The sequence below is a fragment of the Erythranthe guttata genome, chromosome 13 (genome assembly GCF_056151865.1).
Source record: "Erythranthe guttata isolate IM_541 chromosome 13, IM_541, whole genome shotgun sequence".
In the NCBI taxonomy this organism is placed as follows: domain Eukaryota; kingdom Viridiplantae; phylum Streptophyta; class Magnoliopsida; order Lamiales; family Phrymaceae; genus Erythranthe; species Erythranthe guttata.
Window position 1 is genome coordinate 18,347,606 of NC_142545.1, and position 14,554 is coordinate 18,362,159.

The following is a 14,554-nucleotide window of genomic DNA, read 5'->3' on the forward strand; positions in this document are numbered from 1 at the left end:
TTATTACAACTACATTTCTTTTCCAATTAGACAACACTACTCATAAAGATGTCGTATTGGCGAACACGTTTTCAACATATTTATTTCCCTCAAAATATTTTTCAAGTATTGTTTATTTCACCAAAGCACATTTTCCAAAAACGTATTGCTACAAGAGCAACTTTAAATTCGAAATCATTGTAAGTTAAAACATTATGAATTCCCGTAGGAAAATCGAGGAGAAATCGATGGCAAAAAAAGACCGAAAGACCAAAGAAAAAGAAAGAATAGAAGAATGACAAATTCTTGTTACAGTAGCCGATGCGTACCATATTTTGACGGTTCAATCTCTTGTTCTTAACATATTAATGTTGAAAAGTAGTTCAACTTGTAGGCTTCGAACGTAATTTACTAGCTGAAAAGTTGAAGGAACATGCAGAAAATAACGATCGTTTAGATGACATTTGTAGATTGAACACACTGTTAGTTTTTAATTGTCTTTTATTCTCAAATTCAAGCAAGACAAGCGAAAGATTTATATTTCAGTATCTTGATAATTTACAAAATTTTGGATAGCATAATAGTGGGGCGACTTATTTTAGCGGATGCAACATTGCGTTGCTGGCATGGTTGCATGAGAGGATCCCTTCTTCGGGGGAACGACGGTGTATGGATAAATTTCCTCGATTTCTTCGATAGAGCGACACAATGATCCCATGTGACGAGCATCAAACTCAGCTAGAGTTTCATAAAAAAAAATTTATTGTTATTATTATTTTTTTTTCTTTCGCCTTTTTGAAAAAGGAGGATACTTGCTGATTCCCCAATTCACAGTGTCTCGAACCCATGGCCAAATAGTCATAGGTGTTTACCAACAGGCTACCTTATCTTGACAGTTTTATAAAATCACAAGGATGAAAGTGAAGAAATTCTATAGATGACAGAGAAACTTAAAGATACCATGAATATATCTACCACCTCTAAGGGTCAACTGATTGCATAGTTGAAAAAGCAAATTGAAGACATAGAAAAAGTGGACACGGAGAATGAAGAAGATGAGGCGAGGGGGAACGAAGAAGTCACAACAACGGTAAACTCAATATATACTCTATATTGGCTGGCTGAATACATGACGTAAAAGCTTATTTTTAGAATTAATTTTTGAATAGTTAGCTTATATTATTTTTACTCATTATAATCTTAAATAAAAAGATGGGGCATAAGTATTTTTTTTAACTGTTATTTATTCTCTTGCAACTTATTTTTTAAAAATTTAAAATATTTTTTAAAAGAAATCATCAAACACTTTGAAAGAGATATATATCATCTTATAAGCACCAAAATACCATCTAATACGAATTAGGACATCAAAATAATTCCTAACAAAGACTAAAAGGGAATTAGGAAATCAATCATACTAAAGACTAAAATACCCCTTCATATCCAGTTTACTCCATAATTCATCCCAAAATCGTAATTTAACCAAGATTGCGCATTGACCTTAATTTTAACAAATATGGTCTGAGGTATCGGAAGCCGTATAGCAATGAACCCAGGAGAGCTTCCTCTGTAGTGTGATCCGCACTTGCTTACCTCAGGCCAAAAGAAGCAAAGGAATAATCGTAAACTTAAAAGAGTAAGCGATGTGCAAGAAAATCCAGATGAGTACACAACCAGGACTACTTATCACCATACCACTGTACAATTAAAACACATTACAAAATAAAATGGAATACGGTCAATAAGTAATGCAGAAACAACTAAATCCAGCACTTGCATCATTACCAAACCGCTGAAGAAAATCCAGTGCTCCCTAAATTCTTCATACTGGTTCGATTTTTCATCATCAATCACAGTTAAAGATTTTTCATCATCAATCACAGCTAAAGATGAACAGCAAAAGAATATGATTTCTTCAGAGTTCAAACAGGAAATGAAAATTTCATGGGATATGTACTAATCAACTTAATTTACATAGTACGAAGACAGAAATGCATAATGACAAAAGATTTTATTGTACCCTTCAGTACACAGAAATGTCCGGATTCCCTACTAGTGAGGGAGTTCGTCATGAAAGAAGTAATAAATTAACATTTACTATAATAACAGCTGTCTTGTCAACTGTGTTCAAGATATAAACTGCTCAAAGAGTTGCAACGTTTTCATAACTAACAAAGCATCAACAATAATTATTCACTTAGCCAACTTAATGATTGCAGTTGCAGAGGAAGTTATCTTCTAAGGAAAGAGATAATATTAAATAAACAGAAGCATTGAGCATCGAGATCTGCATTCTATTTCCCTTTCAGAATGGTAACGGTATATTGCTTTTTGATTCTTTTACAATTTCTCCTCTTTACTTTTTTCCTTTTTTTTTTCTTTTGGATGGGTGGAGATGCAATGTACTCAGAGATAATTATCGTACCTTCAATGATATAAAAAAAAAAAAAACCTGTACTTTCGGCGATTAAACACCCATGAGCAATCATAATTCTGCAATAACAAAATTACACTCTCGTTCATTTGTCATACTGCCAAAATTAACTGAAAATAACATAAATTATCTGAGAAGTCGAGTGTGAACCCTACCACTAACATAGGGATCCAAAGAGTAAACTTATCCCAGCTAAAACTTTCTCTTCTTTTATTTTGTAATTTTGAGTTGCCAAACTGGAATAATGGACAAGAAATTTTAGTGGGTACCAACATTACCAAATAAAAAGATAACTCTGCAGAATTTTTATGAAGATATTAACAAATATTATACTTCATAAAGCTAGCAAGAAAAAAAGAAACTTACGTTTTATATCTTTTATTCAAGCAATAAACAGAACATGAGTCGTGACAAGTAAGATAACCCGATGGAACACTAAAATGGTGAAGGTCTCAGATATCTGGCAAGTAAGAAAAATACCATCCAGTGTTTTCTATCATATATCACATATAAATAATTACAATAATAATTTAGCTCTCAACAAAAAACAAATAAATAAATAAAAAGAAAAGAAAAGGAGAATTATACCTGAGGAGGCAGGAGAACTGGGAAAGCATTTGAAAGAAAATCTGGACCGATCGTACGAACATCCTGAGAAAAATATCAACAATTTACAATGAGCTTTCAGACCAAGTAATGATTTAAGAAATTAAGATCATGTATGCACATAAATTAGAAATCCTAGAGTGGATTATAGAGATTAAATTAAAGCAACCACATTTACAGATATTATGATCTGCAGAAATAAATAAATAAATTTAGATGAACCGTATATTTCACGTGTACCATAAAGCAACTGGATGGGGCTTGCGCATTAATTAAATATGAGATGAGGTTTATTTCCCACGCATAACAAAACCGTAAATTTCAAACTAGAGAATTAACAGATAAACAAATCGTATAAGGGCTTATACCTAGGCCTCGTTTGCTAGGTTCGATTGGCCTTGATGTATTACTAATCAAGGCCATTTCGTAGTATGGCAGAGACTTATGATTTATTATTGGGCCACGACATAATCAACCAACTTGTTTGATAATAGGTCAAGCCAATAGGACTTGATCCGGTATCCACTATAATGATGTTTCTTATATTACAAACGAAAATGGCAAATATAACCCTGCATTTGGTAACACCAATTATTACGAGGGGACAAATTTGGAAAATAAATATTAATCACATCTCAAACTCAATTCACCAAATAAAAAATATGATTAGAATTCACAACTTCTAATACATGCAACCAAACACAAATATAGGTACCAGTACTTGTAATACATGAGTACGTATCCAATTGAATCACATATTCCGTATTAAATGGAGCCCTAATAAATTGGATACATGAAGTTCCCAAAAAGCAATAATCAAGAAATGATATTATTACACCTATTTACCTTATACAGCTAATTTCTTCGTTTTGGCAGTGGTTTATAATTGCCCACGGCATAAATAGCAGATGCCAGATGTCGCCAGGGCAAGTGATAACTGACATTGAACTATACCTCAAGAGTAACATTTATAAAACTAATCCATAATCATATCTCAAATATAACAAGAAAATAATCCTATTGAAAGTAAGGACTATTATAGTCACCACTCTCATATAGATGTAAAAACATGAAACAGCATATTAGGATGAAAATTACCTCCATGGATCACAGTCCACCATTCACTACACTCGAAAAGTTAACCGAATAGAACTAACTGCTCGCCAGAAGAAAATTAGTACAAGCGTTGTCACGACTTCTCGTAATTGCTTCAACGATCTGCATTTTCCAGAAGAGCAATGAATGAGTACCGTCATTAAATTATTAAGAGCAATGCTAGGCGTAATCAAATTTCTAGATCATTAAGAGCACGTGTACGTCATGCAGTATGCGATAATACATAACGTATCCATAATAAATTATATAGAACTTTTTGGACTAGAGACTGTAGATTATCCGGGAAATAATGCTAGGTGCACATTTTACTCCACAAAATCCTCACACGTGGCGTCAAAAAATCAAGTTCCAATATCTATTTGACACAGCTGACTTGACATCAAGGATAGAAATTAATGAGGAAATTGTACTGTGTTTTTTGCTTGAATAAAAGGATATAATTTATTTGAAAAAAACTTGGTTGTTGGCAGAAAACATAAATTAAAACAATTTTGAATTTGAAGCTACAGGGTCCAAGTACAATAAGAATCTAACACAGCAGCATTTTTCTTGCTGGTGATCTTTCTTGTGCAGGAAAAGCAGCAAACTCAGAAATATTTGGAGAAGGAAAAAGAGCGAAGAACTAGTAATCACAACAAATTAACAGAAGGAGATGCAAGCCATAAGGGGTGACAATCACCATAGTTAGAATAGATAATAAGTTTATTGAATAATTTCATTATTATTTAGAGATGGGAAAAAGAGAGTGCAAAAAGATAGAAACGAATATCATACATGTTATCTACCTAAATCTCCTAATTCTTATCTCAATACACCCTCTCAAGTATGAGCATAAATATCAAATGTTAAAATAGGAAATCCAGGGCCAGGTAATAATTTTATTGAATGGTCCTATTCTTATATAGGGATGGGAAAATAGAGTAAAAATAAAAAAAGGGCTCCGAGAAAGTATAAATAAATCTCCTAAATACAATCTAACAATCATCTTTAGTAATATATGTAAATCTAACGGTATATCTGCTTATTCCCACTTCCTAGTAAGGAACTTTCTAATACTAAATCCAACACGGCTCAAAACTAATGGATTTTAAACATGAAAAAGCACTCATACTGAAATATACTTCTAGTTTAGATCATTTCATCTAGGGTAATAAATTTGAGTCATAATTGGAACTTCAACCAAATAAACCATGTTTAGAAAGAAAGAAAAATAAGCCGGTTTAAAGTTGATATGAAATTAGTCCTCACAACATATCAAAGACACTAAGAAAATTTTGTCATTGTTAGCTAATATAATTATGTTTTTAGTTTGATACCTGTGATGGCTATACAAATATTCATGCATCCTTTTGGATTTAAACAGTAAAACCACTTAATTCATGCAAATAATATGAAATAAAACTGATAATTAAACAATGGTTCGGTCAAGCAAGGAGGAAATAGCAACTGCATCCTTATCACAGATTCTCCCACCTAGATGGGTAAGGAACCGGAGGTCCTCGAACATTGTCCAGCAGCTGTTGTAGCAACATTCTTGCCCTTTGTTCTTCCTAGATATATGCAGAGAATAAAGATAAACACTAAAATATAAAAACCAATTTCTGATTATTTCTGTTGGAAAAAAAGATACTCACACGAAGACAGTGATCGAATGTGCCATCGGTAAGCGCCTTCGGGAAGGGATTTCTCATTGTCCAGTGACTTCTGCAAGAATATTTTGACTAAAGCCTTAAAAAAATTAATGGAAGTTACTGGTGATATTAATATTAACATTAAATGATTATACTCTTTTAAGACTTTAGTGCAAACTGGAGGTACTGATATTAGAGTCAGGCAAAATGAAAGGTCCTGAGTTGGCACCCCACCGCCACCCATTTCAAATATTTCAAGTGCAAGATTTCAGGTGTAATTTGTCTCCACTTGAGGGGGCTTATTGGAGCGTATTGAAGATATTACTATTAAATGATTCACTTCACTAACAGCTTAAACTTTAGGTTCAGGTGGTTTACATTAAGTATATGGTTCGTACCTTTCATCATCGAGGAAACGATGATAACACCTAATGACATGATTTAACAGCTGAGCAGAGGGCGCTTCAGCGAGTAAAGCAACCACATTTCCCAGTGCATGACATACAGGAAATAACCGCTTCGGCAGATGACAAATATGTTGGAAATAGTCATTGTTTAGCAAAAGCTTTTCCACAATGAATGCCGCGAACTGCCAGTAGTAACAATTTTGATCAGAAAAACATGAAGAAAATCGAGCAAAATATCAAAGACAAGGTTTTACTATGGCCTGCCGCGGACTTAAAACTTATCACATCTATATATTATAAGGGAACCTCAAAGACTTGGTGACAATTAGAATTCATTTACACCATCATGAAATGCCTTGAATTGGTATTAGTCTAGATGCAGCAAAATCAGCCTGTTAGATCAGCACATTCGATCTAATAAGTACCTTGTATCAGAATTAAACAATGGAGACTCATATCTGAACTGCACACTGAAGCAGATGCTACAAATTTTTTTGGGGTAATTCATTGGTAATTTTTGGGTTTAGCTATTTGGTGAATATCTCATCACTAAGAATGTGTGTTGGGGTAGTTATTTTTGGGATACTTCAATATAATATTGTAAAACATGGGACCTGAATTTATCTTTTTAACCTGTTGTAGGCAAGTGTGGGCAGAAACAAGAATCAAAATACCCATTTTTTTCCATAGATCTAATGTAAAACACAATAAAAACAGTTAAAGCCAATGGGGTAATTTTAGGAAGACACTCAACTGGTTTTGACATAACACTTCCACACTGTAAGATTTGAAGGCACAGCGGCATTATTTCTGAGTAGAGAATGCAATCGATCACTTCTGTGTCTGGAACCTGGTACAGAGGAAAGTGACACGGTCATTAGTATAAGGTGTCAAAGAGCATAAAGACCATAAAGATTCAAAGCAACCAAGAAATAGAGAAGGAAAGGATGAAGAACTAGTAGCAAAGACTGTCCCTCCAAAGAAAACTGCAGCCAACTCATGCACCAAAAAAGAAAAGGACACGTGCATGAAAGATAAACGAGAACTACCGTAATAACTATGAAAAAGTGCAAGGTCTATATAAGCACTAGTACCCTAAGAAATATATGAACAATTAATCTAAAAATGTCAAAGAACATCTTCTGATTATATATAAACTATTCAATCTTAAAATATCGAGACCAATATGAAAAATGTATAAACTATTAGTATTAGAATAATCATCCTACGAGAAATGTATAAGATATTGAAGAACGTAAACCTTCAAAAAAAATGACCGCACAGATTAAAATACCTTCACCAGAGAACACATGGCATCCAAAGTAGCAAGCCTCAGGTGCTCAAAAGGCTCGGATAAGGAATCATCAATTAGGTCGAGGATCGCGCATAAATAATATGGTATGCGTGCTGCAAATATGTCCGGAAATTTTACATATCAGCTATAAACAACTTGAACTTGTACTCAAATCTCTATTCAGATGCATAAAAAGTATAGATAAATGAACCAACAAAAGTACCTTCAGCAAATAAAGGCCTAGTAGTTGGGTGAGAGGTAATACACTGCACCATCCAGATCAAACAGAAGAAATGAGGAATTGAAATAAGTCGAGTTTAGGACAGTAAGTGTACAATACTTAGTCAACTACCACTTGAGTATTTCAACCTTCATTGGCAAACAGAACACTCTTGTTCGGATTATTAGATTACAACATACAAAAATAATGTAAACTGAAAATAATAATATGTTTATGCAAACCACCATTGATCAAAATGTAAAATGAAATATGATACTGTACCTATTAAATCAGAAGAAATATCAGAGAAATAAATTCTGAATACGAAGAATAAATTTTGAGTAAGGATTTCAAAGGAGAAATATCAAACCTGAAGAAGTACAAGCACATTGCACGCTCTGTAAGATTGTTCTGGCGATAGGCATGGAGGAGACAAGAACGGATAGATGTCAAGCAGTTCCTTCAGGAAATGAAGATAAATAACATCAGCCATAAGCAACAATACAGAAGCATTGCAGAATTGTCAAGACATGAAAAGCAAGGAAAATATTTGATAAACTAGAAGAAAATTTTAGAGGGTTCTGCGAAAAAGTTTCCTGTCCAAATTTTAATGCCCTAATAGTTAAAACAGTGTGCAGGGAAATGTAGACAACAATACATGGACTTCCGACTTTTTGTCAAATATAATAAAAACATGATACGCTTTTCATTGTGCACGTATAAAACTTGCTTAAATGTATAACACATTAAGGCCTTGTTTTGGAACTAGGATTGGACTTGATAGACAACATAATCAAGTTTGGCCAAATGTTTGGGTTTTAGGTTTCAAGCCCATGATTGAAAAAAAAAAAGGAAAAAAAAACTACCCAGGTATTTAGCACAAGATCAACCCCTATTACAACACAATCCTACTTTCATCTTCTGATTTCATTAAATTGAATAAGCATGTGTGCACCCATATTTTAAAATTAATGCTAATAACTAATCTACAAACTAGGTGTGTTTTAAACATTTTATAAATAGTCCAATGTAATCTTTATTCCCGAACAATAGATAGTCATATATTACAATATCCATGAATAATGTAATCCTAACCAATCTAACCAATCTTAACAATCATATCAACATTCCCAAACGAGTCCCAAAGGGGAAGGTGAAATTAGCATGTTTCAAGAATGATTTTATGATAATCCCAGCGTATATCCTTACTGAGAGATCTGACAAACGATAAGTAGATGAATGTTTAACAAAAACCTCTTTACCTGAAAAAGTATAGCTATTGTGCCAAACGAAAACCATAGGTAAGGAGCAAGATCTTGGAACACAATTCTCTTCTGTTATAATAGAAAGAGGAACTTTGTTAATCATACAAGCAAATTGAATAGTTTACTTGAGTAGAATTTTTTATTAAAAGATGTATTACAATCCAGAACTACAAACATGGGTAGCATTGAAATAAAACATTAAACAACTTCAGAAAGGTAGCTCTACACTTGATGCAACTGCAATCTGGCTAACTTGGAAGAATGAAAAACGGGATTTTCCAGGATCAAATTGCTTTTAGTCAATGTAAAGAAATTCAGTTATCGAGCTTCATCTTACCGGTTTCGTTTCAAATAAGCTCAATAAATAAATAAGCTAGCGATCTCGTTTCATATAAGCTACATAAATACCTGTTAATTCATATTGTGAAGCAAATTCTCGGTCAACACATACTGTCATATCAAGTGGCTTGTAAAGCTTGTACCGTAAGCAAGCTAAATTATCGAGCTGACTAGAAAAATGATAACAAAACTTAAATTTCACAAGCACTAAATTTTGCAGCAAAAATTTTGCAACCAAGTTAATTAAGTCACAAAAAGGAACGCCAAAAGAAATATATGACATTGCATTTAAGACATGTTAACACAAAGTGGTTCATAAAATATTACTTCTAGCCTATAGGATGCTTGCCTAAAATTTTAATTCGTTATAAATATTTATATTCCTAGTCATATCAAAGACATTAAGAAAATAGCATCTGCACTATCAAGGAAAGTTTTTAATTCAAGTAAATAGTCATTAAGGGATTGCTTGGTCATAATTACAAGAGACATTTAACCCTTAGTACATTTACTTTCAATCATCATGCATAGATCTCGTGAATGTGAATCTGTCAGAACCGATATGCTCTTCGGCAGATGAGGCACAAAGAAATGCAAATCAGTTAAATCAGTTCAGAATTCTTCTATTTTATAAAAGTAAAGAAAAGAAAGAAAAATAAGCCAATACAGTAGGTCACACCAAAGACAAGTTCCATAGTCAAAAATTGTTCACAAACAAATATACCAAGCTGGAACCAATGACCACGGTCAGACACGAAATATATCTAGATTACTTAAATCAGTCGGACCAAATCAATATATGACGCAATATGTAGTCAAATATAACTAGATTACATAATATTCATTTACGGTCAAAATCCCTAAAAAAATCTAAGTTCTTCACTTCCAACCGAGGTTTATGCCCGATCCCGATAGCATATGCAAATTGTGGAATGAAACAAATACTTGATTTACATGGAGTATGAACTGGTAATACTACATTTGCAAAACAAATAATCCCTTAAGCACTCAATTTGTATTTAATTATTCTTAGCGGTTTAAGATGAATTAGATTCGAATTTTTGGGGGAGAAATTTACGAACCAGGCAGAGTTGCACAAGAGCAGCTCCGCGGAGTTCAGGGTCCATGAGATCGAGGATGTTCCTTTGAACCGACCTCACTAGATCATCCCGGCTGGCTTCTCGATATTCTCCTGAGGGAATGACTGAAGGCGGCGCCCCGACGAAATGACCGGGACGAACATACGGCGGAGGCGCGACGGCGCCTCGGTGGGAGGATGGGAAAGACCTGTCGGTCAGAAAAGTGAACGACGAACTAATAAAGTTGGAAGGGATGGGTGCGGGGATGGGGACTGGAGTGGGGAAGGGGGCGGGAATGGGAGGAGGAGTAGGGGACGCGGCGGAGGAAGGAACGTAGATGGGGGTGGTGGTGGTGGTGGCGGCGGCGGCGGAGTTGACGGGGACGGATTTATCGGCCATTTTTTTCTTTTTTTTTTCACTCTTTTTCTTTCTTCTGTGTATTTCTTCAGTGAAGGGTTTTGGAGTTATTTGTCGATGAAAAAAAGGGGATGGGGGGCAAAAAAGCTATACAGTGTTTCCGTTGCAATTTCGAATCACGTTGACACGTGTCTGTCTACACGTCAGCACTCCCGAAAAAGGTATATTTGTACTCTGGGTTATGGGCCCTATCATGGGCCTACTGGAATATGAATCAGACCAGCAAATAATATGGGCCTCTGGAGATTTGAATTTCTTTTTCTCACAAAAAAAATTAATTCTGAATATTGTCAAAATTAATTAGTAAGTATCAAAAGCTAAACTTTAGTAGTGTCTTGATTATAACAATAGTTAATATTATTTTTTTCAGATAGTAATTATTAAATATTTAATTTATTTATTAATCATTTTTTTATAATGTACATTTATTATGTATATAAATAATGGAATGTGATTTACAAATTGTTTTAATTAAATATTATTAATCATAAAATACAGGATTTGTAAGATATAAAAAATGTTGTTGGTGTTAGTGGTTAGAACTTGGTGTGTTAAAATACTTCCATCTGTTATATACTACATATATGAACAATCTTAAACATCTTTACTCCATAAAATTTCTGAGTTGAGAGAAAAACATGTAAAAAAGACATTGTTGAGGAGCAACGTGCAATTAAGTATAATTCATGGGGCGACGTGCTATTTACTCATAATCCAGTTACATTTTGTTATGTTTTAGGGATAAAATCGTCATTTTTAGTCAATATGGCTATAAAACTCGAGAGATGGGCGCTACTAATTTTATGAATAGTAGTAGTATTCAAATAGGGGCTTCAATTTTTATTGCGGCTCTAAATTAGTTCGAAAATTACAAATCAACCATGTTGCTAGTCCTCCTATTTAGTCAGTATGACTTAATAACGATATTCAAACTCTCCTCTCACCCAGTAATACTATTTGTTCGAGCTCGATAAATGAGCTATTATGTACTCTACTGCTCAAAATACGCAAAATCCTCACAAAACCGTTTAGTTATCATGGTATTTGATTTACAAAACATTCGTCATTATAGTATACTCGTGCATATACAAAGCGCAAACCGGTTTTCTTTTTGACCCGTTTTGCTACACCATAATACAATAGTAGGAATGTAGGATCCCAGCCAATGAATATTAATACAGTGCAAACATATAATAAACTCATTTCTTCTTTGAATAGTCCCTTGGTCCGAAAATGGTTGATCCAATTCTCACACTAGTACTGCCCATTTCAATCTGCAGGCACCAAACAACAGTAAAAAAGTTGCCATGTCAATAATCCACCCCGATTTCTCTCTCCGAAATTATTTATTGACAAAAAAAAAAAAAAAAGATAGCCCTGGAATTGCGTCTGATCTCAAGTAGCATTACATTCATCACTCTCGCCAAGCAAAGATGACGAAACTGTTAAAGCTCGTCTCAGTTTTTGTATATGAGTTATGGAATAATACCAGTTGAGATGCAAATTGCACATAGTTCGGTCATTTTTCACATATAGTGTACGACACAAACAAAAAATGTATACTACATTTATAAACAATATCTGCTTGTGAGAAATCAAGGAAGACGTGAACCTTTGATTCTAATTATAACATCAATTAAACTTGTTAAAAGTGAAAGAGTAAAGTAAATTAACATAAGTTGAATCAAAGGCTTACCGCTTTCTCGAAGTCACCGGACATGCCCATTGACAGCTCACACTGAGACTCTATCAATCCTAGTGCCTTGCATACCTCAGCTCTACAGTTATATAAAGTCTATGGCATTGCAACGAAATTTATCCATCAGTATTCTGAATAACGAATAAACAGAGTGTAATAGTGACAGAATTATCAGACACTCGCTAATTATAACACCTTCAACGCAATGGTCTATCACATAGCAATTGAGTCAAAAAGCTCAAGACATCAGTACCGTTTAGGCAACTGTCACAATTACAAATAAATCGTCTATTTATTCCAGAGAAAACAAAAAGGGTGTGGGAGCTAAGATCTAATTTAGGAAGAAAACAGTAACTCATTGACAAAGAAGAATATGTATGTTCTCAGAGAGCAAAAAATCAACGAGGAATATGAATATCACCTTAAAGTTCTCAGGGGTTGATGTGTAATCCGGCATCCCTATTGTCATTAATCCAGAAAACTCGAGGTTCGGGCAGCCTCGCTTGACATGCTTCACAAGATCTAAACATTCTGATGGATCCACACCAGATTTCGCTGTATAATCCATTATGCATGATAATCAGTGCCATGCAAAGATTTGGTTCATAAAAAAAATGCTTTAAACAGAATCCTAAAATTTCGCAAGTTAATTAGAAGTAGCATCCTCAAATTGTTCGACATTAATGTGTATATCCAGAATCATGTTCAAGCAAAAGAATGGAAGTTTCAGTCTTTTAAAGCCAATCAGGAATTTTTTGCAAGCAATATGATGTGATCAATCTGCCATTCTGACTTTAATAGCATGGACAAGTCAAAATTGTATAATATTTCTTCAAGGTCGAACTAATCTTATCCACGGAATATTGCAATTGAAATCCGACATGATTCATTACTCACATACTTCACCGCTGGTGTTCACTTGAACCAAAACCTTCAAAGGCTGCCTTCCAATATTCGAAACTACACGATCAAGATTATTGGCGACCTGTGCATCGGAAAACACCGCAACACTGTGACTGGTTTAATCTTGGAGTTGTGTCAAACTTACAGCAAAAGTAAATTGAATAATCATCAAATGTCTATTGGAGAACAACAACAAAAAGAAAAATATCTAATGCAAAGCAAGATCAAAGGCAAAATTCACCAAGCCAGTAAACGATGGTACGGAATCATATCGTACAGTAAAGTATAATCAAGTACTGTATTAAAAAAAATAAAAAACCAGAACAGCTTTTATTCAGACTGAAAAGCTTTTTTCCATGTTTGAACTATAAAGAAAGCACATAATTAAGCGGTTTTACCTTCTCATTATCAACACCCTCGACCATGGTTAGATTTGGAACAGCAGCTGTGCATAATCGAGACAAATAATTAAATCATTGAATTGATTTTACACACTTAGTATAATTGTATAATTGAATTGAAAAATGCAGTACAGTAATCACTGAATCAATGCTGTGTACATACTCAGTAGCGCTTTCACTTTATTGCTCTGCAAATGCCCGATGAAATGCCACTGAATATCCTCAGGCAGCTGCAAACCCAAAACACGCACCAAAAAAATCAGCAAAATAATCCAAAAATCCGCTCAATTCCGATTGAAATGTCAGAGAAGATTACGAACCTGAGGAGCTTTTTCAATAATTTCCTGGACGTAGTTTTCGCCAAAACGACGGTGCCCGGCGTCGTAGAGTTGGTCGATGAGGGAGGCTGGCTTGGTCTTGCCCACGGCCACCACCCTTACATCATCGGCGCGGCGGCCGGACCTCTCTGCCGCGAGCCTGACGCGGTGCAGCACCGCTCGTAGCGCCGTCACAGTTGCGCCTTCCACTGCCGGAGCTGCCATTGTAGATCGGGATTTTTTTTTTTTATAATTTTTTAAAACTCTTTTTCCACAATGTTTATATATGTATGGAAAAATACAAACCCCAGAAAATAGGAGGCCGAAAATCAGTTTCAACCTCTGTATCAGCTTACTAGATAGATGAGTTTTGACATCAACGTTAACCGGCATAATTTCTTCGGCAAATTCCACTTTCCACCTTGTATTCTCGATCGGGATTATTTT

At 34.6% G+C, this 14,554-nt stretch overlaps 2 protein-coding genes across 8 annotated transcripts; both read right to left on the bottom strand.

Moving 5' to 3' along the window:
- Positions 1-1,641: 1,641 nt before the first annotated feature.
- LOC105968273 (uncharacterized) lies at positions 1,642-10,927 on the bottom strand. 7 transcript variants are annotated; one of them, XR_016028978.1, is made up of 15 exons: positions 10,374-10,920; positions 8,950-9,021; positions 8,058-8,147; positions 7,691-7,733; positions 7,468-7,580; positions 6,928-7,023; positions 6,165-6,355; positions 5,770-5,839; positions 5,609-5,685; positions 4,118-4,237; positions 3,866-3,967; positions 3,002-3,064; positions 2,780-2,873; positions 2,569-2,649; positions 1,642-2,472 (listed from the first exon to the last, which is right to left on the bottom strand). XR_016028978.1 is itself a non-coding variant. In XM_088811325.1 (11 exons), exons 1-10 carry the CDS (start codon positions 10,767-10,769, stop codon positions 4,144-4,146), a joined length of 1,242 nt encoding a protein of 413 aa, XP_088667451.1. In that variant the 5' UTR covers positions 10,770-10,920; the 3' UTR covers positions 3,388-3,591; positions 4,118-4,143. The 7 variants fall into 7 exon arrangements, 2 of the variants coding, with proteins under 2 accessions (XP_088667451.1, XP_088667452.1); XR_016028977.1 differs by lacking the exon at positions 3,866-3,967; XR_016028976.1 differs by having other exon boundaries at positions 3,866-4,237.
- Positions 10,928-11,743: 816 nt separating this feature from the next.
- Positions 11,744-14,501, bottom strand: LOC105969123 (uncharacterized). The gene is made up of 7 exons (XM_012993862.2): positions 14,111-14,501; positions 13,954-14,020; positions 13,788-13,834; positions 13,384-13,471; positions 12,908-13,041; positions 12,484-12,582; positions 11,744-12,061 (listed from the first exon to the last, which is right to left on the bottom strand). Exons 1-7 carry the CDS (start codon positions 14,498-14,500, stop codon positions 11,987-11,989), a joined length of 900 nt encoding a protein of 299 aa, XP_012849316.2. The 5' UTR covers position 14,501; the 3' UTR covers positions 11,744-11,986.
- Between the last annotated feature and the right edge of the window lie 53 nt (positions 14,502-14,554).

Excerpts from the sequence above, each read along its gene's own strand:
- LOC105968273 (XM_088811325.1), bottom strand. The coding sequence starts at position 10,769 with ATGGCCGATAAATCCGTCCCCGTCAACTCCGCCGCCGCCGCCACCACC. Across the intron at positions 8,148-8,949 it reads CAATAGCTATACTTTTTCAG|GAACTGCTTGACATCTATCC; the intron begins GTAAAGAGGTTT and ends CATTTCCTGAAG. Across the intron at positions 7,581-7,690 it reads TAGGCCTTTATTTGCTGAAG|CACGCATACCATATTATTTA; the intron begins GTACTTTTGTTG and ends ACATATTTGCAG.
- LOC105969123 (XM_012993862.2), bottom strand. The coding sequence starts at position 14,500 with ATGCCGGTTAACGTTGATGTCAAAACTCATCTATCTAGTAAGCTGATA. Across the intron at positions 13,835-13,953 it reads TAAAGTGAAAGCGCTACTGA|CTGCTGTTCCAAATCTAACC; the intron begins GTATGTACACAG and ends GATTATGCACAG. Across the intron at positions 13,042-13,383 it reads GAACACCAGCGGTGAAGTAT|CGAAATCTGGTGTGGATCCA; the intron begins GTGAGTAATGAA and ends TGGATTATACAG.